Source organism: Diadema antillarum, unplaced genomic scaffold (genome assembly GCF_040938485.1).
Source record: "Diadema antillarum isolate AM-2024a unplaced genomic scaffold, OU_Dant_1.0 scf00000075, whole genome shotgun sequence".
Lineage (NCBI taxonomy): Eukaryota > Metazoa > Echinodermata > Echinoidea > Diadematoida > Diadematidae > Diadema > Diadema antillarum.
In genome coordinates, this window is record NW_027270964.1 from 1,428,601 (window position 1) to 1,456,581 (window position 27,981).

General features: G+C 37.2%; 1 protein-coding gene across 2 annotated transcripts; it reads right to left on the reverse strand.

Moving 5' to 3' along the window:
* Positions 1–27,611, reverse strand: LOC139717393 (uncharacterized). Of its 2 annotated transcripts, XM_071628892.1 has the most exons (5): positions 27,333–27,611; positions 26,577–26,603; positions 5,580–5,700; positions 1,952–2,076; positions 1–521 (listed from the first exon to the last, which is right to left on the reverse strand). In XM_071628892.1, the coding sequence occupies exons 1-5, from the start codon at positions 27,403–27,405 to the stop codon at positions 349–351; spliced, it is 519 nt and encodes a 172-aa protein (XP_071484993.1). In that variant the 5' UTR covers positions 27,406–27,611; the 3' UTR covers positions 1–348. The 2 variants fall into 2 exon arrangements, with proteins under 2 accessions (XP_071484993.1, XP_071484992.1); XM_071628891.1 differs by lacking the exons at positions 1–521; positions 1,952–2,076; positions 5,580–5,700 and adding exons at positions 17,397–17,950; positions 20,951–21,172.
* Between the last annotated feature and the right edge of the window lie 370 nt (positions 27,612–27,981).

The following is a 27,981-nucleotide window of genomic DNA, read 5'->3' on the forward strand; positions in this document are numbered from 1 at the left end:
CATCCTAACGGGCACTGTGAATACTGAAGCTTGCTTTATAGCTCGGAAACCACGCCGACAAGTAAAGTGTTTGACGAATGTTGCGTGTGCACGCGTCCAGCGTGGGTGTGCTGAGGTGACATTTCTTCACTGCTACCAACAGAAATATTGCCAATGTATCAAATCTCCTGGATTCAGAACCACAGCTACGTCAACACTATTTCAGGAATATCTTTCTTGAGGTCGAAGACATCTCTTCAAGAAACAACGCCACGTCCAAGTGCCAGTGAGAGTTGTTGTGTCACAGTGACCATTGTATGTCAAGCGTGAATGCCACCTGGTGCAGTCTTAACTAGTCCGTGCACCAGTTCACGCCTCATGACTGTGAGTCTCTGCGGTCTGTACAGGGGGGAGCTCTGCGGTCTGTACAGGGGGGTGCGGTTCCGGAGTGACTCTGTTCTGCCGTTTCATCTTTTTCTTCTTCGTGTTGTTGGCGGGCTCGGAGGTGGATATCACTGGGTCTGACGGCTGCACTTCCGCGGCTGGGGTAAGGCAAAGACAAAGATCAGATGAGCACATGGCACCACTTTGAATAGTTACAAGCATGAAATAGGGGCTGGCAGTATGTATTAAAGGGACTGTACAGTATTGGTTGAGGTGGGGATTCATGTTTTGAACATTCCTAAGTGAGATAATGAAAAGCCTCTTATGAAATATGAAAGTGCATGTAATTTTAAGAAGGATTCAACGTTTATTTGATGAAAATTGGTTTTCAAATGGCTGAGGTATCCAAAAAGTGCTAATAATAAAAGGCGACATGCCACAACTTTATTAGGATCTTTTGTTTCACCTTGTTTTGGGATATCTCAGCCATTTCAAAACCAATTTTCATCAAATAAACTTTTGATACCCCTTAGAACTGCATGCTCTTTGACATCTCATAAAGTAGTTTCTGAATATCTCGCAAAACGTTGAAAGCTAAATCCTCACCTCGACCAGAACTGTACACACCCTTTAACATCAGAAATCAATGCAGAGAGCCACAAGTAATCAAGCCCCCACCCCCCAAAAAACAACAAACAAACAAACATACAAATTCAATAAAAAGATTGTACGAAAAGTTTAAAAAAATAAACATAATAACAACTAAGAAACTGATTGCACAAGGAAAGAAAGCTGTGAGAACCAATAAGAAACAAACAGATCAAAAACGGTGACTCCACAACCAAATGTGCAACATTGAGAACGCACACGGTTAATTGATGCACTGATGAAGTACATGGAGTGGGTTTATCAAAACGTAATAAGAAACAAAACTTTGGGCTGGATTTACTAGGTCTTAACAGTAAGGGACTAACCTTAATGCTGGTACTCCTTCCTATTTCTGGGTGTAACTATTGCACTATAAGGCATCAAAGCATTTATGACATAATGTCGAGAGGTCTGAAATTTGCTGAGATAATTCTACAACCTACACATGTTTGGGAACAAGGTTTGATAAACGTCATAAATGTTTGTAGTCGGTGTGTAGTAGATCTGTTAAAGGGGATGGCTAGTAACTGATCAGTGGGAATGCTGGGGAATGATTGTTCCAACCCTTGTGGGATTCATTTAAGAGTACATTTTATATCTATTGTTGTGTGACAAATATTTCCTTCAGAATGGTCTCATATTCAAGTAATGTGCAGTTCAATGTTTCCAGGTTAACATGCCTGTACAGTGTCGGGGTGATCGTTAACGGGCATTAACGACCGCCCCGACATTGTAGAGGCATGCTAACTGCACATTACTGGAATATGAGACCATTCTGAAGCAAATAATTTTCACACAACAATACAATGTATAATGTACTCTTAAATGAATCCCACAAGGATTGGAACAATCATCCCCCAGCATTCTCACCGATCAGTTAATAACCATCCCCTTTAAAGCTGTTTTGATAGGGATCTGATTCAAGAAAGAAGTCCTTTACCAGGAGGTTTGTCCTGATTCTTTTCCACTTCTCCTCCATCTGGCCGTGGTTGCAACACCACGGCACCCTGCCGGATTTTAATCAGCTCCACGTCTTTCTCCCCACTCGCAGCCAGTGCGGTTTGACTGTCGTTGCAAGACAACGAGAGATCAAGAAGACAGCAGTGAGCGGCAGAAGGTCGCAGAGTACATAAGCAGGATTAAAATCCACTGCGTCTTGCTTAATTAGAAATTCACTTAACAGTAATTGCAAGTTCACGGCGATGACATTTTTCTTATTCTCTCTTTTGAAAATAATCTTAGTACTCTACTTCTCCTAGTAACTTTTGCTTCAGAACTTGAGCTTCTTCGAGCTCCTGATCTGGCAACTGCCAGATTTCCAAATGAGGATAAATGCTAGAGGTTATTTTAACTGATGTTTAGTTGTAGGTGGTACCATGGCGCACCATGTATTCTTCTTGGATGCGAGTGTGGCCCTGAGGGTGGTAAAAATGTGCTTACCACACTCACATCCAACAGAGCACATATGGTGTACCATAAAACCACCTACCAATAAATCATAATGATTATAATTACAGCGATGATAATGTCAAGATCATACATGTGTACTTACTACTGCAAAAATGAACTCTACAGGTTATGATCAGTGAGGGGAAGAGAGAAATAAATGGGGGAGGAGTTGGCAACATGAAGTTCTGAATATAATGTCTCAAGTATGCTTGCTATTCCAGCATGCTTGTGATCATCATGGACTCTAGCAAAGTTGGGACTGAAGTGATAAACTTGTCAAAGATCACAGTACATAAACGTAGCTACCAAGTACTACCATGTTGGAAAATACTATTACTTTCTGTTACATTATGTGTCTTAGCACTTTAGCTTTACATGCCAAACTTTTTTGCAATTAGCCAGTATTCCATCCAAACTTGACCTAGTCACAAAGTTGCAGGTGTAGCATTTAAAAACAAAGTAATGTATGCTATTACACCCATCTTTGATACAAATAATTTATATTGTAGTGGCACAAAGGGGATTCAATTTGGTACAATAATAGTGAAAAGAAGATTAAAGTTTGAACAGCGATACCGTGACAAGCTTTAAAAATGTTTGTCTTTGTCTCAAGAAAAGAAGAACTTTAGAGAAGGGGCTGTGAAATATAAAGTGCACTACAACACTAACAAAACACATTAACTGACCCAACAACATAAATTAGTATTATGTTTTCGTTAATTGTGGACTGTGCAAATACAGCCATAACACACACAGTACTGGACAGAGATACCCACATGATGGCCACATCAAAATTTTAATACAAAGAACATACGTTAAAAAAAAAAAAAAAAAAAATCAGTTATTAGCCAAAAACATGACCACATCCATGAAAGAAAATAAGATGAAAGTTGAATTGTGCATGAATGTTAAAGGTTAGGAAAACATGTAAAATACATGTAGTAATGTCTTCTTCAGCACAGTACTGTACTGAAATACAGTGGAATAGTCACAATTTAGAGATTAATCAAAAGTACACTTAAGACATTACTGATTTGTAAGTTTATACATGTGTATTCATGCATTGTGAGTGAGGGTGCTTTAGTGGAGGACAGTTAACCTTAATAGAATTTTGCTTTTTGTTTTCTGTTATGCATCAGATTTCTTGATTATAAACACTGTAAAAGCTGAGATTATTTTCGTGTACAGATATTTTTGTGCATGAGCTCCCAGACATTTTCGCAAGATGCTGTTTTCGTGATTTGACACTAAGGCTATCATCGGGAGTGCACTAAGATGCTAGCACATACAATTGTACCCTAGCATGTGACAAAATTTTCATATGTTGTTGAATTTGCGGCTCAAAAGTGACCTGCAAAAGTCATAAAGATTTAAACCCTCATGAAAATAACAGCTTTCAGAGTATTTCACTCAAATGACTAGTACATATTTGACGAGATGAGAATAAAGTAAAATGATTGCTTCTGAGTTTGGTCAATATGTTTCTTTCAAGGAGTAAAATGGTCTGTATTCTTCTACTGTGAGGCAAGCAATAACCACATGCAAATGTATTCTAGCGAGCAATACTTCTAAAATTGCTACTCCATGGTAACCCTTTCTCCCCCCCCCCCCACAAGAAACCCCACTATCCAATCGCATGCCTCAAATTTACCATGCCACTTATCTCACCTGTCATACAAGCAGACTCTAAACTTGTGATCTAGGACTTTAACTTGGGGATACTGAACAATTTCTCAGCTGCCGTAAACAATTACTGAATAACAATACAACAAACAAACAAAATGGTGAATAGTTTGGAAGTGCTGCTCTCAAAATCTACGATATGAAAAGCAAGGATCGTCAGTAAAAAGAAGTTCTTCATCGTCAACATGTCAATTTTTATGGAATACTAAAAATTAAATAAAAATTAATTAGAAATGTCACTATGGTTTGCCTCTGCTCACCATTGCATTATTCTCCCTATAGGTTTGTAAATACTGAGTACATCTTGACAGTGTGAGATGAAAGTTTCATATCATTGGTTAAAAAATTGAATTGACATGTTTGAAAGTTTGTAACACAACACTAAACATGTTAAGGGCTTATACATTATTTGAACCAGATTTGATTTGAATGCCTGAATTGTTTCAGAAAGTTAGAACTTGAGCATTTAGAATCTGAGCATTTTCACTTGATCTTTGACCCTTGCCCTTTGACCTCATGGCCCACATCTTTCTTCCAATAATCTAACTAACTGGTAATATCCCATTTTCATGGCAACACTTTGAACTTGCAAATCATAGATAAATAGTCCCACATGTATATTTTGAATTAGAATTGAATAAAAAATGGGAGGTAAAACCCTAAGAATTTGATCTTGACCATTGACCTTAAGTGTCCCCACTTAAAAGTTGATATGCACAACATCATCCAGTCATACATACATACATACATGTATATACATGTACATGTACGTATGCCAAGTTTCATTTGGATACCTCCAACAGTTCTGTTCTGCAACTGCACTGTCCAGAATATCTATTACAGACGGACTGAAAGACGGACGGACGGACAGACTAACAGACAACCTGAAACACAATGCCTCTGGCAACACTTCATGGCAGAGGCATGTATGTTAAATCTCCAGTGTACTCCAACAAGTTTAACTTCTTAGCTCCTGAAGTCAAACTGCTTTGCATTTAAACCTCTAAGGAAATTACTGCTTAAGAGACTTAAGAGCATATTTGTGAAAACAACAAGGAAGTTAAATGAAAACGATTTATTATTCAGAGGGGTTAAGGTTCAGGTGTGAGTTTCTTCTGTTTGTCTCCGTTTACAAATTAGATTTGTTAAGATCGCACTGCTGATCTGTAAATTAACAAACATGTCGGACAAAAGGAACCAGTGGGACTCAAAGCTGTCATCTTGGTTCCTTTTTTTCCGACATGTTATTAATTTACAGATCAGCAGTTGGGATCTTCACAAATTTAATTTGTAGAGGGAGACAAACTGAAGAAACTCACACCTGAACAAGGAAATTATATCAAAGAATGGGGCAAAATTAACTGAATCTGTATCTATATTCTGGACCATCTAGAATACTCCATTCTCTTCAGCAGAGAGTAAGAAAACATTCTCACCTGTCACTCTTATTGCCTGTGTCGAAACAAGCCTTCTTGTTTTTCCATAAGCACCAAATGCCTACAGCCAGTAGAACGATGATAATGATACTCCCGCAGATGCTCAGACTGATGACCAACCCTGAAATGACGAAGAAAAACCTATTGCCTTGAGGTAGGGGATATACCAACAGTACATTGGTTGATAGAGATATGATTGTTAGACTAGGCATGAAAAGCAAAATGACATATAAAATGGGGCAGCATCATCTGATATGTGAAATTAATACACACTCAAAGTATTCAAATGAGATACTAAATGTGTCTTTTTTTTAAATTAAAGTGCTGCTTCATAAAATGTTCTTTTCTTTTGAATTACATCGGTTTATGAGGTTGGACTAATATCTTGAAGAACTTAGAACCATTATGCATACACGTGAATTATCAAAGGTTGAAAGATTTCAACTCTGGCAATTACTCTGAAAAAAAAATAGCTACAAGTTTCTTTTGACATATATGCCACTGAGTAATTTCTACTTACTTTTGAAGAGCATTGCTGATTTGATAAAAAAAGATAGCTTAGTTGATTGATTTAAAAATAATCTTTTATCCTAATAAATGCTTTGCAATAAACTACTATTCATATAAAATGCCTTTTTCAAAACATGTATTTTAAATACATTGATAAAAAGTTTTATATTCTGAATACACATTTTTTGGTAGTTTGTTGATTTACGCAAGATTGATTTATCTTGACTGACGAACAGTTACATTGAAAATCTGATAATACTTTCTTGAAAATATCATTATGACTGTTTCTGGCAAAGGCAAGCAACTCAAAAACTGTTATCGACGACACACAATGTTGGTCCTACTATTTGCGCAACTCTTGTGAAGTTAACATTTTTTCTCTTGTTTACTGCACATGACACCGGAAAAGATGCGATTATCATTATCCAAGGGCTTCATACTGTATTACCTGGAAACGGCCAATCACTTCATGATTCACATAACATACCACTGCATCATGCCATATACAAATACTTTTTGCCAGGTCTTTTCATTCGCAAATTTTGTGAGCTGGTTGCTGTTTGCGAATCTAAGATAGAACCACGGAAACATATTAATTCTGATTCCGACATGAATATGGCATGCAGGCATACATGTACTGTTACATACTGTAAAAGTGGATATTTTCGCGTGACTAATTTTTCGCGCTTGGCCGGGTCGGAAGAGTTTCGCATGTTTTTAATTCCGCGGAATCAAGACATCACGCACAGGCACATATGGCAAGCAAAAATATTCGCGTGCTTTTATTTTCGCGCTAGTTTCTGGTTGCGCGAAATGTGCGAAAATTTGAACACCGCGAAAATTTCCACTTTTACAGTAGTACACAGTACACAGTAAACAAAAAGATGCATGATAAAAAATATACTCCACGATTACGAATTGAAATAGAAAATTCTGATTCACTAAAAATTTGACTTGCCAGATACATTGTATATGGCATAATACAGTTGGCTTGTGTTAGTACACTGTACATTTCAGACATGTTGCTGCAGCTAGCTGTCTTGGATTTGTTAGAGTGAAATCAAGTATTTTATAAAGCATTACCCATGGCAATACACCGTATACATAAAATTTGCAGAAAACAACAACGCTTTGTGCATACATCAGATAGTTTAAAAATGGAATAGCATTGGTGGTTAAATCAAACAGCACGCAGTTTTAATGGTTATTTTTTAAAAGCAAAGACAAGTTACAGTAAATATTTGTCGGAAATCAGGCTTGAAGGTTTGAAAAGGAAACAGTCCAAATACACATCATTACACATGAGAAGTTCAAGAGTCAAAATTACATGTTTGGTTCAGAGCAACTGTTTGGTCTTTCTGTGTTAAAGCATGCAGTAAATGCTGGAAGCAAACTAAAGGTGAATGCAAATAAGACGTGCAGACGTGCAGGGAGGGAAAACAGAAAGAAATTAATGTGATGGCAAGACTTAATGTCTGCCTCATTCAAGGTTGAAATGACCTGAAAGAAGAAAACAGCATAACATCACATCAGCAAAGTGCAATCACAGCATTTCCTCAAGTAACATGAAACACAAACAGTCAACCTTGACTAAGTCAAATCTATTTGGACTGAAGAAATAGCTTTGACTATTATAAAAGAGAAAATTTAACTCATGAGGGATTAAAATCAACAGATGAAAGAGAAGAGGACTTGAAAAGACCTTTGACTTGGGTGATTATTTGACTTGTGCGAGGATGACTGTACAGAAAAAAGGAACATAATTTCTTCAAACGTCCACTCTTCATTTTTAGTTCAATACAAATATCAACATACCTTTGACAAAAGCTGCAACACAATCTCTCTCGAGACAGAGACCATTATCTGCAGTCTAAAACATCACAGTCATAACCATTCATACAAGTGTGAAACAGTCACACAAAACTGCAACCTTTATAGCATACACACGACACTGACATGAAGACCGTAATCAATGTAATCAACGGCTTTGACATCAGAACTTTAAAGCACCATCCATTGGATGTTACCATGGCAACAGCAGGCGTCATGTTGTAGAATATTTAAAAGGCATTCACTAGAGAGGGAAGAGGAACATATTTTTGTATGAGACAGAAGAGAACTCTTTAAGGGAAGTGTGTTTGTTAATAAAAACATAATGACTGCTGTGTATCTTCATATGTGACCCTGCACCTCAAAACAAACAAAAAGTCGCCAGACATGAATTTTTAGTTAAGACCATATTCTGAAAGAGCAGACTTTAAGCTTTAAAATGATGTATAACTCAAATCAAATGGACTCTCCTAACCTATCTAAATATTGGAAAGAAAGCACAAACTCAGGAAAAGTGTGAACTGAGAAAAGAGGCTCTGAAGTACAGTGTCTATTCAAGCACTTAATCTTTACTAAACCGTGCTGGCTGTGCGATGAATGGGACAAAAAAACAGGAAGTAAACCACCAGAGTAACAACAATGAAGGGATTAACAGATTAAACTGAAATTAAGTATGCCTCATTAACACATTTTATCCACAATTAATGCCAACTTTCAAAGCAGTAACACTATCCTTTCAAAAGTTATTAGAGTTGAAAGTGAAGAGTGTGGACAAGGTTTTTCAGAAATGAAAAAGGGATTCTAAAGACACACCTAATCACACTATTCTACCAAAAATGTTCGAGATAAACTGCTAAAAAAACACACTTTCCTGCCCGTTTTATGAAACCAAATTTTAGCATAATGTAAAAGAAGACCCGCTCTTTCAGAAAATATGAAAAAGTCAAGTTCGGCTAGGTTGACCCATTTCACTTATTTTCAGTCCTCACGCAAAATCAGTGTGTGTGACTTTATGTTCGTTTTGAGGTGCACGGTCACATATAATTAAAGACAGAGAAAATCCACAATGAAGTCAAAGTGAGAATTTTAAAGAGGTATAAGGTAGAAAAAATGTGATAGTTTTTTTTCTTCTTTTTTTGTTCAACATGAACAGCCATGCCAATGGACAATATTCATAAGGTATGGTACATAGTTGATGCCCACACATTTGCATTCTTTACAAGCCACTATCATCCTGTCATTCTCTCATCTTGCTCAAGTAAATACATTGAGTTGGCATGTGTACTGGTGTACCGGTATTACATGAGAACTGCAATTGCAATAGTTGATGGAATAGTAACACATGAGTGACATAAAGAACATTTTGCACAATGACATTTCAAAGATCATACAAAGATGAAGGAACATTCTATGGATCAGGAAATCAATTCTATTTCATTTTATGCAGCAACTCATTTTTCTTTGTTGGTTGACTTTTGTGCACATGGTAGGAAGCTCTATCCATCAGGACAGTACATGACACATCTTGGCACTCTTTGCACAGAAACATAATGAACGAGAGACTTGGGAGGTCTGGCATTCATCTCAGTATTGTAAGTTAACCTTACACACATTCATGCTGAGTATCAAGAACATAGCAAAAGTGGGGAGCTTTGGGGGAGCGCCATGCAGGAAGGCACTGTGTCCATTTGTATATTTGTCACTCTGGCATTAAAGGGAAGGTAAACCCAAAGAGCAATGTGGATTGAGTGAAAGCAGCAACATTAGTAGAACACATCAGTGAAAGTTTGAGGAAAATCGGACAATCGATGCAAAAGTTATGACTTTTTAAAGTTTTGGTGATGGAACCGCTGGATGAGGAGACTACTAGAGGAAATGACGTATGAGTGGACAACGATACAAAGAAAATATAAAGGGAATTCAACAAAAATTCACTTTTCTAGAATTATGAAAGAGCAGTGGACCAACCGCTTTCAGAAAGCAGGGGGAATAATTGCTACCCTTAACATATGTCAATATCAAGTTGATGGAATTTGTAATTTTCATGAAAAATGGATTTTTGTAGTATTTTCTTTATATTTTCTTGGTATTGTTGTCCACTCATACATCATAACCTCTAGTAGTCTCCTCATCCAGCGGTTCCAACACCAAGACTTTAAAAATTCATAACTTTTGCATCGATTGTCCGATTTTCTTCAAACTTTCACTGATGTGTTCTACTAATGTTGCTGCTTTCACTCAATCCACATTGTTCTTGGGGTTTATCTTCCCTTTAATACCTGCCAAGTTTGTAGAAAATATGACCATATGTTTTCAAGATGAAGATCAAAATGTGAAAAGTGGCCAACAATTTGGTCCTGGCCCCAAGCGGACCATCCCTGGATCTGCCACAACCTTGAAAATGAATACACTAATGCACATATTGTATTTACTTTAAGCACTTCTGGTTTCATAACAGTAAAGTTTGATGAAAAATTGACTGCATGTTTCAAAAAAAAAAAATGATGACAATGTGAAAAATGGGCCACAACGTGCCCCTCCCCCTCCACTCTTGTGTAGCTCTATCAATGCTGGGTCTAGAGAAAAAGATTCTTTAATTTTAGGGCTCTAGGGCCCCCTCGGAGGTCCAGAAGAGTAGCATGACGCCCATCCTGTATAAAATGTATACTTTCATAATTCTATGATACCTGCCAATTTTGGTGAAAGGAACCCCTGGATCTGCCATGAATAAACTTATAAATCATAGCACTAGAACTACCTAGGCTTTGGGGTTCCCGCCCTCCCATCCTCCCCCCCCCCCCCCCACCCCCCCAACAAAAATAGCATGGTACCATTTTGAACAAAGTAAAATCCTATTACTCTCTTTAGGCATGCTACTTGCCAATTTTGGTGAAAATTCATCATGGGGGTCTCAAAGGAAGAAGCTCTAACCATTTCCAAAAAAATAAAAATAAAAATAAAAATACCCAAAACATCAGCCGCACAACACATGATGCACAATGGTTGCCAAACAATGAATGATACGATAGGTAAAGCTCACTTGAGCTAAAATATGATGGATTTTAAATTTTCTAAGGCATATTCAATGGGAAGCAAGTGTGAGCAAATATAAACCCTGAAACAATGAATAACTGACAAATTCAAGACCAATAACAAAACAAAGAACAGCAAGGTACTGTAGAAACTACTTGATATTTAATGCACAATGAATGCACTGTCTTACCCCTGTTCAATTTTGTTTAAGAATACTGCTGGCACGGGAAGTAATGTACTCTCTCTTTTTTTAATATCATGGACATATTCAAACTTTACCATCAATTCAGCAGTAAGCATGATGAACTGTGAACACATCACAAGGTATCACAGGGTGAAATGACCAGTTTCTATCACTGTCATTCAAAGATGTGTGCTCACTACTTATGCAGAAACTGACTGAGTTTGCATCCAGTGTGACACAGGTTTTTATACAGTGAGACAATTTATTGTTTAAAAAAATATGATGGAACTTGGAAATATAAAATGGAGGGCATTGCATGCACTTTGAAAATATCAAAATACATTCAAAAAAAGATTTTTTTTTTTTTGTAATGTAAAAAAAAAAGAAGAAGAAAGACATGACTAGCTGATACACCTAACATATATTTTCCACATGAACATTGAAATGGGGGAAGCTGAATGTGTTTACAACATACATCAACTGTTTTGAAATGTGCAGCTTGATAGTACAGATATGAAATTTCATCTTTAGACAGTAAATTACAATGCTAATTGCTGGGAGCATTGGGAGACAGTTTTGTTTTGTTTTTGGTGAGAAAAAGGCAAATAAGAGAATGACTGAATAGATATCAAGTCCATATGCTTACCGAGATTTACACCTTCTGGGTCAAAAGTAGAGTTTGTAGTAGGAGATGTGATTCCTATTGCTGCCCAGTAAAAATAAGACAAACACAGTAAAGTACTGTAAAACGAGAAATGTTCACATGCATTTTAATTTCGCGAATTTCGCGAGCGCCAAGATTCGCGAAATTTCTTATCTACACTATATGCATTGAACGCAAGAGGCAATTCGCGAAAATTTCTTGCCACGAAAAAGGCCGTCGGCTCCAATTCGCGAAAATTTCGTGCCGCGAATGTATCATGTTTTACAGTATGTGAAGGGTGTCAGAGCACATCACATTCACAACACCATCCATGTCAACTTCATATTTTCAATTGCTCTATTCCACAATAAAAAAGTTTTGTATTTCCTTTTTTCTAAAATTCAGAATGATGATAGGATATGTTAAGAGACATGCTGAAATAGGAACAGATAGACAGACAAACACACATGTACATATACAAAAATGGAGAGAAAGTTGTTCAATTCTCATTTCTTGGTGGAATTTGTGTATTAATGACAATGAACAATCTAGCATAAACATTATGTGCCCTTAAAGTGTTGGTGCATCACAAATTGTAAACTTCTGCACAGGAGTGTGTGTGGACATTCAAAGCACAATCCAAAGGCAGAGTTATCAATTTCTGTCGGGACAATAATGGCAGACGAAAGACTGTGATGAAGTTCACGGCAATCAAATGCTACACACAGACCATAACTTCAGAATGCTATTCATAACTCAAATGATGTACGGTACGAGAATATATGACACTATCTTCTTCCTTTTTTCAGAGGTTTCAGATCCAAATTAATTTGTCTATATACATGTACTTCAGACCTATTTGCCTGTTCTCAAATTTCTAACACAAATTTGGTAGATAGTACAACCATGCATTAGAGGTGTTCCAACAAATAATACTCTGTGGTAACACAGCTTGTTACTGAAGTGCAATAATACTGCAATTTATATTTTCTACAGGTCTTTTGTATCCTTATATTTGTTTCTTGTATGTGTGTTCCTCCTTGTATTTGTCATTATCTACTTCAATATACACTGTACCAGCAAGAACAGGGAGTTATATTACTTCTACAAAAATTTTCTGAAAGGGCAATGCCACTCCTTGCTTGTACATAATTCACATCCAATCAAGCACAATGGTGGAGTAGAATTTAGTTGATGTTAGAAACTCACAATGTATGTATACTCCACCCTATTTTACTATTATGGTCATATTAAACATGTACTCTCACATTTTCAAAACACCACTAACAAGGAAAAGTAGAAATTACGCGGTGCGTAAAATATGTCCCCGCCGGAAGTAGCATTTAGTAGTTAAATGTACAATATCGGTAAAAAATCAAGGTCAAAGGTCAAAGAAGTCAAAGGTCAAAATTCTGTGTAGACGTTTTGAAGCCCTCACCTAGTGCCATCACAAAAAGCAAACGGAATTGAAATGGGGTTAGAAATGGCAAAGGAGTAGCATTTTGTAGCCAATGTACAAAATAGGTAAAAAATCAAGGTCAAAGGTCAAAGAAGTCAAAGGTCCAAATTCTGTGTAGAAGTTTTGAAGCCCTCACCTAGTGCCATCACATAAAGAAAACGGAATCGAAATCGGGTTAGAAATGGCAAAGGAGGAGCATTTTGTAGCCAATGTACAATATAGGTCAAAAATCAAGGTCAAAGGTCAAAGAAGTCAAGGGTCAAAATTCTGTGTAGAAGTTTTGAAGCCCTCACCTACAGACTGTAGTGCCATCACATAAAGCAAACGGAAATGAAATTGGGTTAGAAATGGCAAAGGAGTAGCATTTTGTAGCAAAATGTACAATGCAGGTCAAAAATCAAGGTCAAAGGTCAAAGAAGTCAAAGGTCAAAATTCTGTGTAGAAGTTTTGAAGCCCTCACCTAGTGCCATCACATAAAGAAAACGGAATCGAAATCGGGTTAGAAATGGCGAAGGAGTAGCATTTTGTAGCCAATGTACAATATAGGTCAAAAATCAAGGTCAAAGGTCAAAGAAGTCAAAGGTCCAAATTCTGTGTACAAGTTTTGAAGCCCTCACCTAGTGCCATCACATAAAGCAAACGGAATCGAAATCGGGTTAGAAATGGCGAAGGAGTAGCATTTTGAAGCAAAATGTACAATATAGGTCAAAGGTCAAGGTCAAAGGTCACAACTGAAATTCTGTGTAGAAGTTTCAAAGCTCCCATGTAGTGCTATCATATAAAGCAAACAGAATCAAAATTGGCTCATAAATGACAGAGAAGTAGCAAATTGAACATTTTGATCACACACGGACGCACAGACAGACAGACGGACGGACACACGGACACACACACGTACAGAGCCCGTTTCATAGTCCCCTGCTCGAACTCGTTCGGCGGGGACAATAAAAAGAAAAGAAGAATACATCAAGTACAAATATATGCAAAAATTGAACCGATGGAATGCATTTAATAGCACTACTGATATGCAAAAACATGCAAATAATAATGAATAATATTCCTTGTGAGAAATCAACCTTGTATCTATTGGCCAATACTGTACAAGCTGAAATTTTCGCAAATTTCGCGAATCGCCTTTTATTTGAACCGCGAAAATAACAACACGCAAAAATAACAACGTGCAAATAACTAAGTTCAGTGACCCTCGCAACCGTGAAATTAACAACATGTCCTCCAAGTAGCAATTCGCGAAAATATCTGTACGCGAACATTTCAGCTTGTAAAGTGGATGACTGACAACTTTCCTTTGAAGGTTTGGATGAATCTACCACAAGCATGCAATTGGGGACGATAGCAAATATATCAAAATTTGACTGCAGGAGGGCACTGAGAAACCCTTGTTTGTGACCAAGTAGTGCTCGCAAGGTTAGTTAAATCATGTTACTACCCATGGGCAGCGATGACCATCAGAGCTACACTTATAGAGTTGCAATTCCCCCAAACCACAGTGACATATTATATGAGAATGTTACCTAAATTCATAAGATGGATGGTGATCAAAGTAACCTTTAGTTGTCATTGGACACACAGAATGGACCACACAAAATTTTACCACATTCATTGTTTGAAGCAAGACACCTTTATAGATAACACAAATACAGTGTATTCACAAGTATGTGTGCATAATGCTTTCTGTTAATTCAACACTTGAAATCTCATAGCTTTATACATAGTATGGGTTGTTTCTGAAACCCAGAAAGCTTCCCAATGTTTGTCTATAGATCTTGGCAGCAGTTTAACCTATTCCATATGGGAACCTGGTGGCCTGTGTAGTAAAGTCTATGGGGATGTCAGAATTTAGTATCGAATGGGTTAAAATGCCTGGAAACTGGATTCCATGCCTGGAATTGCACAGAGTACGAAACGATGGATGGAATAGTTCTTACGAGGTCTTCAGGGGAAAATATTTACGGGAATTTGCAGGGATTGTATTAAACCAACCTCAACTGTTATGTTGATGTAACACAGTATACACATATTCAGCTACAGTACTTGAGAAAAGTTAAAGTACTACAAACTATGAGATCTATATATTTTGTAGTGCTGCTATTTCTGCAGGTCAAATGGTAGTTATAAAATGAACAACTTGCAACATGCAAAAAAAAAAAAAAAATTGTATGCGATCTCCAAGGAGGGAGATGACTAACTTTTCTCTTGAAAAAAGATATTACTTCTGTCAATATTCAAGGAATGGAGAGAATTAGATTCACTTTCTACAAAGAGGTCTTCTCACAAAGTGCAATGCTTCTCATATTCAATGTGATTCCAATATGATTTTGGAGACTGATTTGTAGTTCTAAGGAAATTTTTTAATTTCACAATGTCTTACACATGCATTCAAATTTGATGAAGTGCTGATGTTATCATTTTACAACTTTCCTACAGTATAAACTTTTCTTTTGATTTAAATTCAAAAGAGGGAATTTAACGAAGATTTTCTTTTGTGTGCAGACCAGAAAGGCATTTGTGACAGTGACATCATTAACTCATCAAATTTGCATTTAATGTGTTTGTGGTTGATAATGCTGTTTTATGGAAAGATGTGAAACTCTTTAATAGAAGCAAGGGTGAAATATAGCATGTAAAAAAAGAAAGCTTATTAAAGTACACCCACGTCTCCACATCTTGAGAACTGAACATACCATATATTTTGCACTGTTTTTGTTTGATTACAAACTTCGCGATTCGAACATAATTCATGAAATCTCTAACTCATGAAAATATTGCCTCCCATATCACCACCAAAGGCAATGTATAACATTTTCAAGATGAAAAATCTCTGAGTGTTTCTCTTGCAAAGGGTTTAAAAACAAGTATTTCTTAATTTGCCATTGTGATTCTTAATCACAAATCCATCCACTTGCAATACTCTAAAAACATGACCCAATTTGGAAAATACACTGTACGCTTGTGAAATATATGGCATGTACAGTACTCAATAGCATGCCCATATAACGATCTAAAACAAACACCAATGATATAGATATTTTTTAAGGGAATGATACAACTTCTAAAAACATTGGCTGATCCTCTCATTCTTGTTGATTAGTTTTCCAGCATGCACCATATTTAATGTAACAATTTGCCACGACAAAGAAGTAAATAATCAAATATCTCCCTTATTTCGGGCAGAATTTATCACTTTCAAAGAAATGTGCTGAAACGAACAAATGCAAATTAAAATGATAACATGTGAATGTGTTTGGAAATATTCAAAGGTGTATCAAAAGTGTTCTCATTGCAGAATACAAGACACAAAAAAAATATAACTGAAATTCTCCTCAGCACAAAAATTCATCATTCAAATATTTTTAAATCTAAAGTGCAATAATCTGATACTGCCAATCAAGCAGCATGGGTTGTTGATCACCCCTACTTTATTCCTACACATACAACGTGTAGAAAACAAACAGCATCAATGACTGTGAAAAGCGGACATGCGTGTCTTTATGCATGCACACGTTCATGAATACTGTATAGGGACCCTGGCAATTAGTTGCTATGGGAGTGGATTCACAGACGTAGAGGAGGAGGAACTGGAAAATTGCAATATTTGAGTCTCTCTATAACAGAATCACATTCTATCCTGTAGTGTCAACAAACGCTCTTCAGAATATTTGTATTATAGCATCTCTGCAAGCTCCTAGAGGTGGTATTATACATACATCGTACCGATATGCCATATTTTGTGCATATTTGTTTTCATTCCATGAATTTACGAAGTTGAGTGCCGTGGTAATGGACATTCCAAAAATCATTGACACACTGAAATATTGCCACCTGAATAATATACAAAACTGCTGATATTCACTTATATCTTCATTGCGTTGCTGTTGTTCTGGAGCATGAATATGACAACTTTGTAACAATATACTGCAGAATATATACACCAGTCATAATACATGTCCTAATTTGTTGTGAAGTACAGTGTATGCCAGGGGATAAAATCCTGTTTTTGGCAGATTCCCATTACAGTAAGAAGAAGAAGAAAAAAAGAAGTGCAGTCAATACACAGTTGGGATATCTATGCAAGTCCACTTGCAAAACAGTTTTGTTCAAGAAACATATATGTATTTCTTAATGAATTAGTGACCCATATACCACTATAGTTGCAGGTAGTGTAGCACAGAATTGAAAAATATTGTAATGCTAATGACATTGCAACAACTTCTTTAATTATGCAGGATATAAAAAGGGACCATAGGGATAAAGAGAGCAATTTAAAGAAAAGAAAACTACCACAGAAAAGTTTGAAGCGACACTTATCAAAACAATGGGCACTTATCAGACAAGCATGAGACGAGAAACGAAACATTGTAGACAACTGCTGTTGCAACTGGTGGTGGTCTTACCAGGACTGGTAGCAAGGTCACTTGTGGCAGTTGTGGTGGCTACAACACCTTCAGTTGTGGGAGAAAGGCTTGCCAACTCGGTGACTACCTCTGTGTTATCTGCAAGTGTTGCTTGAGTTAGTAAATCTGGTGTTGTCATGTCTGATGATGATGAGATAGGCGAGTGTGGGTCTGAAGTTGGCGGCGTTTGTGACAGGGTTTGTTGTGAGTGTGGGGATGACGAGGTCAGTGTCGATGATTGTGATGGCATGGATGACGAGGTCAATGTTGGTGATTGTGATGGCATGGATGGCATGGTCTCTGTCTCGTAAAATTTTGTGAGTGATGAATCAAGACATGAATTGGTATAGTTATGGTTACAACCAATAAAAGTACCCAGCCACTGCCCATGTATAATAGGCAAAATAGAAAGATAACAAAGTAAACAATACCAGAACATGACAATAAAGAGATCACATGTACATATACATTCATACAATGGAAGTAAAGATTCTGTATCACAGGCTTGTCATCACAACACTTGCCTACACACCTTGAAATGGAGAGCTATAAAACAAGGTGTTCAGGAGACTCTGAAATACAGTCTTTCTGGTTTTAGTACAGTTTTTCATATTATACAAGCTCTATAGAGACAAAATGTCTGCTCAGTACATATTCTCCTTCATATTGGCTAATATTTGCTGTTTACCAAGAATGATTAGATACTCATCTGCAAACCATAAAAATACCCCCCCCCAAAAAAAAAATAATAATAATAATTCTATAAGAGGCATAACTGATTCCCTGCAATAGCATGTCAAATTGAAATAAACAAACAAAACAATTAAATTATTTGAATTTCCTACGAGTGTTTAAAAGGAAATCTTGACTTTGAGAAAGTAAAGGTAAAACAGTACAAAAGAATACTGACACTTCACTACTAAAATCAGACAATCCAGATATATTTTATACCACATGTTCTACCAAAACAAAGGTACTAGTCATGATTACAACAATTACAAATTTGATGGATGATACAGTGCACTCCTGTTATAACAAACACGGTTATAACGAAATTCCACTTTAATACAACGAAGTAAAAACTTAAACCGCGACATTATCTACTCTATATTTTATTGTTTGTTTGGTTACAACAAAATTTCGATGTAACGAAAGAAAACTTCCAGTCTTGAGGACTGCATTTCAATGGGAGACCACTGTATCATCTTGTATTCATTCAGACAGTCAGTCAGTCATTCATTTATTCAGTCATTCATTCAGTCAGTCAGTCATTTATTCATTCATTCATTTATTCAGTGTCAGTCACTCAGTCAGTCATCTATTCAGTCACTCATTCATTCATTCATTCATTCCTTCATTCATTCATTCATGGTTGGTCATTCATTTAATTCATTTAGCAAAAGACATCTCACAACAATCAAACTGCATTTTTCACAAAAAAGAAATTCTTCATTAGTCTTAACTTCTTCTTGTAAACATTTGTCACACAAAATATCTGATGTTAGATAGTTACACTACTGACATCGATCACCAATGGCATTTTTCTTATTCTATTCCTCTGACATTTAGTGTATTGCTGTCATTTTTCTCTTTAACTCCAATACTTTTATAGCACTTGAACGAGAGATAAAGTAGACCAGCCTTTTTTTGTTGTTGTTGTTTAAATAAGATCCTGGAAATTACATGAACTGAGATGAATTCTATGAGTGACATCACAAGCTCTCATCTTCTTCACATGGTTAATGATTTACCAACATCACTTCTCAAGCATTCATTCCATTTTTCCTGCATATTTGACATTCAAATAAGAGATTCAACTATCACACACCAGTCTCCTTTTGGTGCAAAAGTCCACTCTGCATATTAGGCAGCATTAGTAGCATAAAATCCAAACAGAAAACCCCAGAATCAGCTTATTTAGACACGCTTGTAAATGAAATAGAAAGTTGGGTATTTCAAAATGTTTAAATGTCTACAAGGAACACTCAAGTTTGATGTGTTGACGATGTCACAAGTCATAAGTTTCACACTGAAATGCTGACAAGTTTGAACTAAATGACACTTATGAAAATAAAATGAAAATAAAATAAGAAATAACATCCTTCACATGAATTGTAATGTTGTGACAATCTAGCAAATGACTTTTGGATGGAAAGTGACTGTAGTTCACCCAAATTTCTACATTCTCTTTGCACAAACCCGTGGGAGAGTGGTAAGTTGAAGACATGATCGGCTCAGGTAATTTGATAACACTATCTGGTGAATATAAGTGTAACTATGTAATTCCTTTACTTTCTTATTTTGTGTAAACTAAGCCTGCTAAACCTTCTCCATTCTGTTCTTCTGAGACCTAATACAGTAGCATGGGAGACAAGGGTGGCTCAATGGAATCCATCTTCATTCGCTGCTCACTGTGCTACATTTGAACACCACAACTAGCGCAGGCCTGCTAGAATAGAATTGGACATCAGCGAATACGTATGTGCACCAAAGCATGTGCTCTTCGGTATTGAACGTGTGATGTCCAGATTCTTCAGCTTCATGTAAGCTGTGTACTGCAGAAAGCTGTACCCAAGGAATTCCCAAATACCCAAGTCGGGCCAGCTTCCCATTATAATAGACTGTATGACCGCTCCCCCCCCCCCCCCCCCCACTACGCCATTACATCATCTCCCCATTCTACAGGTCTTTTACATGTACATATATGTAAAGTTAACTTGAACACAATTTGGAATTGCACTGAAAGGTCACATCACTGAACTGTGTATAGAGGCTTAGATTAACTATTCTAATACATACACATTATCATAGGTAGCTCCTCCTTTAATATTCCACCACCCTTGTTTCTGTTTTGACAATGCATCAGCTTTGAGCATTATACCATCATTGCTTCAGTCAACACCAGAGGACGGAGTGATTTTGTGTGTGTATGTGTGTGTGTAAATTAATTCTTACAGTCTGACTGCCGTAACAAAGCAATTTCGCATTCGCATTCGCACTGTACTGCTGTGATGCATCAACAACCTTACAAACACCATAGGGCATTTTGCATTGAAAAAATAAGCTTCAATTGATTTTTCTTTACAACAATGAAATCATCCACGACTAACATTAATACTGTAGCATAGTCTCAAGGGATTCGTAGGAAATGCAGTAATGAATAAAGATTTTCCTTTTTTTTGTGTACAATTTTATTTCATTTTATTTTTTATCAAACAAAGAAATGGAATTACATTTAGAGATTTTGGGAAGCAATGACTGCCTTGCATGTGATTAGATATTCCTGAGAGCAGTTCTCACCTGAAGTGGAAAGACTCGTAGTGGACCCAGAAGGGGGAATACTACTGCCTGGGTCACCTGGGGTAAAACCCGGACCTGTGCCCGGGCCAGTAGTCGGCCCAGTCAAAGGCCCTGTGGAGTCAATGATTGGGGTTTCAGACGAGGGCGAGGGGCTACCCGTCATATCGTCCGCCCCCGTCGGTAATTCACTGGGCTGCGTGGATCCAGTGGTGGTAATGGGCTCTGCACGTCAGAGAAGAAAAACTGGCTCTATTCCTGTCGCCTACGCTGTCACAGAAAACGTGCTGTCTGTCACGGTTTCATGACGTGTAAAACTAGCAGCAATTTTCTGCCCATTCTCCTGTTATACCGACCTATGCATCTAATATAAATCTTATTTGCATGGTTCCTTGTGCATGTGCTCATTAGTAAACCCAATCCCATTTATTTATTTATCTAATACCTATCTATCTACTCATTTTAGACATTTACAAGTATATCTATCTTATGTCTTCACTATCATCAAACATGTAGAAGTCAAATACTAGAGTACTACTGTTACGAAGGACAATATACAATATTCTGTATGACTATGATACAACAACATGCAGATGGGAGTGGGAAAATTCTCTTGCTATAGTAGGATGCCTTATTGTATTAAATTCCTTTTGGACGAGACTTAATCATCACCATCATTAAAGATAATATAAAGTTTTGGTACCCCGAAAGTTTCCCTGAGTTTCCTTGTCTTAGTTTGTGTTTCAGGATAAAGTACCTTTCATATGTAACACTGTGAGAATTACTCGCCCCAAAGTGCTCTCATGTCTTAGTAATCATGCAATAATGGTTTCCTACCAGAGCAGAGCGGGCTCTGAAAAATTCGAACGAGCCGTTAGTTTAACTCGACGCGGTACCACGACAATCAATATACACGTATTGTACAAAACCATTATTGCAAACGAAGACAAGGAAACTCAGGGAAACTTTTGAGGTACCAAAACTTTATATTATCTTTAACTGCCACGATAGATATGATGTTTCTTTTATGCCGATCTTAATCCAGTCCCTACATCTTTTTCACAATGTCAGCACCTCCTACCTACCTACTGGAGAAAGCAGTTAAGTTCATATTTTTGCTTTTTTCTCTCTCTCTCTCTTCATCTCATTTTTTTTTTTTTTTTTTTTTGGTGTAATATTGATGAGCATTATGTGGCATTATGGTTATTATGCATGTATGATTGCAAACTTATCAAATTATGATGAAGATGTTACTAACTACTTCTTCTACTACTACTACTACTACTACCACTACGCTAGCTTGGTATAATGTACTATTACTACTACATATACAACAACTAAGAATGATAGTAATGATAATGATGATAAAATAATAACAGAAATAAAAATAATGAAATTAATGATTACAGTAATAGTGATAATAATGAAATGTCTTTGAATCTGTCCCTTGTGCTCACTTTCACTGGTTTCTGTATCATTCTATTAAACCAAGCTTGCTTCAGGAGTATCAGAGCCCAACTTTTAATGTGTGCTCTCCATGGCAAGAAATAGTTTAGAAATTGCAGCCCACACAGAAACCCCAACTTCATTTGACCAGTAGTTTGAATAAAGGAAAGCTGCACAGGAAAGGAAATATCAGAATTGATGAATGTTCATGCTCGGATGATGATGATGAAATGTATGCTTAATCAAATTATATTACATTCTGTCAGTAACTAAATTTTTTTTTTCATTTCTCCATCACCCAAACTCCAGTGATTTCTGAGAGTGGTAGCAAATATGGGTGAATTGCTGACATTTGTTTGTCTATATAGCAGGTGGGTGAGTTTGAAATAATCAATCAATCAAAACATGTCAGTAATTTGTCAATGCTCAAACTCTGATAACAACTTGCACGCACCCACTCACACACAGTCAATAGTGAGCTTTACATCTGCTATGCGAACACTAAGGCCATGCATCTTTTAGAATACTATAACAGGGTTTAGACAATGGAAACCACTGTCCCGCCAATGTGCACATTACCATTTTTATCCAAATAGCATCATCTTAGCATTCACATCACAGGTCTAAAGCTCACTATTGTTAGGTTCAAATGCATTTGACATAGAGAGAACATATTGCATGAATATCAAAGAAAGAAACAATGCAGATCTAGTCTTTGTAAACACAAAACGAGAAGTTAAAGGCAAATCATTGTAACACGCCTTCAGACACTATACACCAAATGTGCAAGTAATGTACAGAAGAAAAATGTGCAATTAGCAAATATTAGTATAACTTGTGAAAACAATGCAGAGCTCAACTTGAAGAAAACAAAAAACTTCAAAACAGCTTTCGTTCGTGCAAGTCAGTTTGTTGAAACACAAAGTTATGGGTCTAGTAGTAAAGAGATGGTTGTGCAACACATGGTTTCACTTTGATTAGTTTTCTTTCTCTCTTTTTTGTAACGCGTGTCTGCTTGCTGAGTTTCTGTTTTTTGCTATGCAAACTTGTACATAAAGATTATTTTTACAAGTGTGTGCGCATGTATCATCAATCACTTACACACATGCCTGCCAAACATTTAAAGACAGGATGAATTTGAAAAAAAAAAAAACAACTAAACTAACATGTTTTCAAGAACAACAAAACAGTTGGATGTTGAAACATCTTGGGTGATATTACTACCAAAGATCAGAATCATAAATCTTTTTGAATCACTTACTTTTCTTCATTCAAAATGAGTTTGTATCTATAGGCCTACATCACTCGAGCTGGACAACTATCCATAAGAGTGTGCATCTGACCAATTGCGTATAAAGCTGCAGCACTTTCACCAAGAAGACACGGGAGGCAGATAACTTGCTGAAGAAGGGAAAGCATAATATTTTAATGATTTTCTCTTTTTTTTTTGCTCCCTCGACTTACCCTGCGACGTCGAAGCAGAATGGTCGTCTGTGACTGGAGTTGTCATGAAGGTGGGAGCTGTTTTAAATGTTCCGGAAGGTGTTAAGTCAGTGGCTACTGAGGAAGAATGGTCACCCATGGTTGAGACTGCCACATCAGTACCAGTTGGTGCTAGTGATGTGGCAGTTTCTGATGAAGCATGCAAGGAAGTCAAAATGCCCTCACAACTTTTGATTCTAATGTAGTTGATGCTCTTGGGAGTTGTTCACAATTTATATCATGGACACTCTGACACAGTTTGGAATATGTTACCCAGATGAATGTTGGCAAGTTTGGAATGAAGGGAGTTGATGTAAAACAGTCATATTCCCAAATGTCACAAGCAATAGAGAGCATGATATTATGTCTATTTACAGATGTCCATTTGTATGCAAGTAAATAGGCATGGAAGTCCAGTCGCAATATTTATACAAGAAAGCATGTAATTCCTTTCAAAAATACAAGACAATCATCTGTTTTTGATTGCCTTTTTAAAAACATCATCAAAAATGGTAAATGACAGAAACCAGGCAAGGATAAAACTGCCCTTTAAAGTGAAAGGCTGCCTTTGCACTACATGGAATTAACTTACAAATGCAGACTACGAATGGATCAGTACAATTGGACCCCGTTTACAGTGCGGGGCTGGGCCGAGCCGCGGCCGAGCCCAGCCTCAATTGCGGGGCCGAGCCCTGCAATTTTGTCCATTTACACTAACGGGCTCGGCCGCGCTTTGAATTCAAACCTTTCAATATTTTGTCGTAGTGGCGCTCTCCTTGTAAACAAACGCAATTTGGTATAGTCTGGTTTTCAGACCCTTTGCAACTGGATTCCGTGGCGACGAAGTCGCAGTTCAGGCAAAGGCCTTTGCCGAAGGAAAAATCCTTTGCAGGACAAAACCACCTTAATCTATACTAATTTTCGACGTTGAGGGGGTTACTACCATGAGTAGCAAAATAATACGTGCAGAGGGTCTGGAAGACTAAAATTGGCCGCGCATTTGGTCCAGTTTGCGTTTACATTGAGAAGAGGCCGAGACCACCTCCAGAGCGTGGCCAAATGCACGGCCAATTTTGGCCCCGCATTTGACCTTTTGCGTGTTTACACTGAAATGAAGGCGGGCTCCTTGCACCGTAAACGGGGTCTAATTGTGACTGCTATCGATGGTAAGTGAGAATATGGCAGTCAGCAAATACACACACACACGCACACAAATGCCACACCATGCAGTTTTATAGCAATATGGTGAGGCATGCAGTTTTAATACTTGGGAGTAATGCAGAGTGTTATGCAGGGAGTGTACTCGTAGCATGGTACAGTGTACAGCGTATCTCAGTGGCCGGTGATTCAACTCACTCCAAATCATGCATTTTAATCTTTTCCGTCAAAAAAAAAATGCAATACATATCAAATGATGTGAATCTGCTTAAAACCTGTTAAGAATAAAAATCATGCTTCAAATGACAAACTAATTTCACTCACGGACAATCTATTCATCTCCAAAATCATACAATACGGCAAAATTCCCATTTCTGGTTGACGTCACACCCAGAAAACAAGCCAATTCAACTATATTCACACTTTCAGATATTTGCCACATATTGTTCAATTCAGACTTTCTACAAGGCTGTAAGCTTGAAATCTATTTGGTCTCTTTTTTTCTTGACTTGTTACACACCTTACCAATGTGATGTGCCTTTCTCTTAAAATTTGAACCAACTCAAAATTTCTTATGCATTTTGGTATCTACACTGTAATACTAATTTGGACTCACATCCATTTCATCTGAAGGCTAGTGCTTCCATTAACTGTGTTGCACCTTACAATGTCCATGATTTGCCTGTTATAATTTCATATCATTGTATCTTAATTATCAAAGAAACATTGAAGTTTTGGACTGAAACACATGAAACATACGAGGAAGAATCTTCAAGTACTCACTAAATGTTTTGAGGAACATAATTACACCCTTCATAAAATGAATTTTGAATTATGCTTACATGTAATATGCAGGATTCTGAAACTTCAATATTAGCATTTGTGCCATCAATGGTACTGATGTGCTCTGATATGTATGATGAATTTGAATATCAGTCTGTTTTGCGCATAATAAGAGTTTATTTTATAGCTTTGTTTTGATGAAAGAGAAAATTAGAGATTTGTTGATTATTGAATGCAAAGTAAGTGTTTCATCACAAAGACTGGAACATTGCAGTGAAGATGAAATTGCTGCCAATGAGTCGCTAAATGTTAGGATTTGTGACTTTTTGTGATCTTTGCTACAAATTAAGGTGGATAATGTTTTAGGCTTACCTGCAATGTATGAGGTAAAATAAGAATAAATGTATCAATTGTTACATTCTCTCATACAGAATGCTGTACTCTACTTTCCCTATAGTACAGTCTGACATATATCAGTAAAAACTGGTGCCAAAATCTGCCCTCAAATGAGAAATCATAAAATGCACATTGCGGTTTATTTCTATCACCCTCACACTATACTAGTAGTTCGATGTTTTGAACACACGATACCATTCCATCATTGATGCATCATATCTTCCAAAGACTGAAAAGGGATGGAACATTGTATCAGCAACAAACATACTCCCATGGAAACATACACAGAGGGTATGCAGACACACACACATACACTCACACACATACACACACACACACACACACACACACACACAAACCTTACCTATTGTGGTTGCTGGCCCAGAAAACTCTACGGAGACAAGAAGGATACAAGAAAAGTTACATGTTTACAACTGCTTTGTACCTTGAAGAAAATCATGTTGACATTAAACATCATTAAATAATTCTAGCATCTGGGGCCCATTTCATAAAGAGTTTATTTGATGACAACTCTTTGCTGGAATGACTATTGCCATGGTAATGACAAGAATACAGCTTCCTGATTGGCTGTTTGCTGTGGAAAGTGGTCATTCCACCAAGAGTTGTCATCCTAACATCTTTTATGAAATGGGGCCCTGGAGGGAGGACATTGTATGCCACCACAGCAACATTGAAAAATGTACGGTATTTGTGTATCACACACTGTCACAATATAAAAGAAGACACTACAACAGGACAGGTGTCAGTGCACGAAATACAGTCACTAAATAATTCTATTTCAAAGTTATATTTCACTAATATATGAACATAACTTTGCTTGTATTTCTAACACAAGCACAGGTGTTCCATTTCATGTTCTAGTCGACTTGCATGAACACACTCAGTGAAAGCAGAGGAACACAAAACACTGTAGAAAAGTTATGGATAACTGACATTTTCATGTTTTCATGAGAGAGTGATATTCATCCAAGCCGTAACACATGTACACATGTAAGATGTGGTGACTTTTTTTTTTCTTTACATTTTTGGGCAGCAATATCTAGCAGCAAAGTTGTCCATATGGAAAGAAAACCATTGACACTAAGGGCAAAAACCTCACCTGGGAAGTCCGGGACTCTGGGTGGGGCATCTCTGCAGGTGAGTTCTTGACAACTCGCTGGGAAGCAAGCCATGGTGACTGAGTAAATTGCTGCTACCAATTAATAGTCCACGTCAATGCTTGGGTTGCCTTAATAGCAACAGCGGAGTACCGAGATACAATTATGGCTGGTTAAAACTTTCACACAGTTACATGTTCATGCAGTAGATATCTCAGACATCAATTTCTTGGAAAGAAAGCAGGCTATTAAAGCACCGAGCCGTCATCTCTGCTACTGAAGTGACCTGCCCCAGTTGTACTCTTCACATAGACTCCCAAGTTCCGGCTGGGTGTTTGTGAGTTGCGATCGTGTGACTAAAGCTTATCCAAGGTCATCTTCCAGGCAAATATAAGTTCTTTTAATACGGTATTTGAATAGATAGGCATGTCCACACTCTGACCAAGAATAATGCTACTGAGCAAAGGGCCCCAATGTTTTGCACCAATCTGGTCTCTGCAATGAGAAGTTAACATGTGAAATTCAATTGTGCATTTATGTAGTCAAAGTAACAACAGTCAAGAAACAAATTTATAATAATAGCATCAAGGCCATATTGCCCCCCCCCCCAAAAAAAAAAAGAAGAAGAAAAAGACAATCCAAAAAAAAAAG

What these genes read in the sequence shown, in the direction of transcription:
- LOC139717393 (XM_071628891.1), bottom strand. Translation starts at nt 27,405, where the DNA reads ATGGCTTGCTTCCCAGCGAGTTGTCAAGAACTCACCTGCAGAGATGCC. An exon ending in CAGAGTCCCGGACTTCCCAG is followed by an intron (nt 26,604 to 27,332) that starts GTGAGGTTTTTG and finishes TTGTCTCCGTAG; the next exon opens with AGTTTTCTGGGCCAGCAACC. An exon ending in TACGAGTCTTTCCACTTCAG is followed by an intron (nt 17,951 to 20,950) that starts GTGAGAACTGCT and finishes TTTACGAGACAG; the next exon opens with AGACCATGCCATCCATGCCA.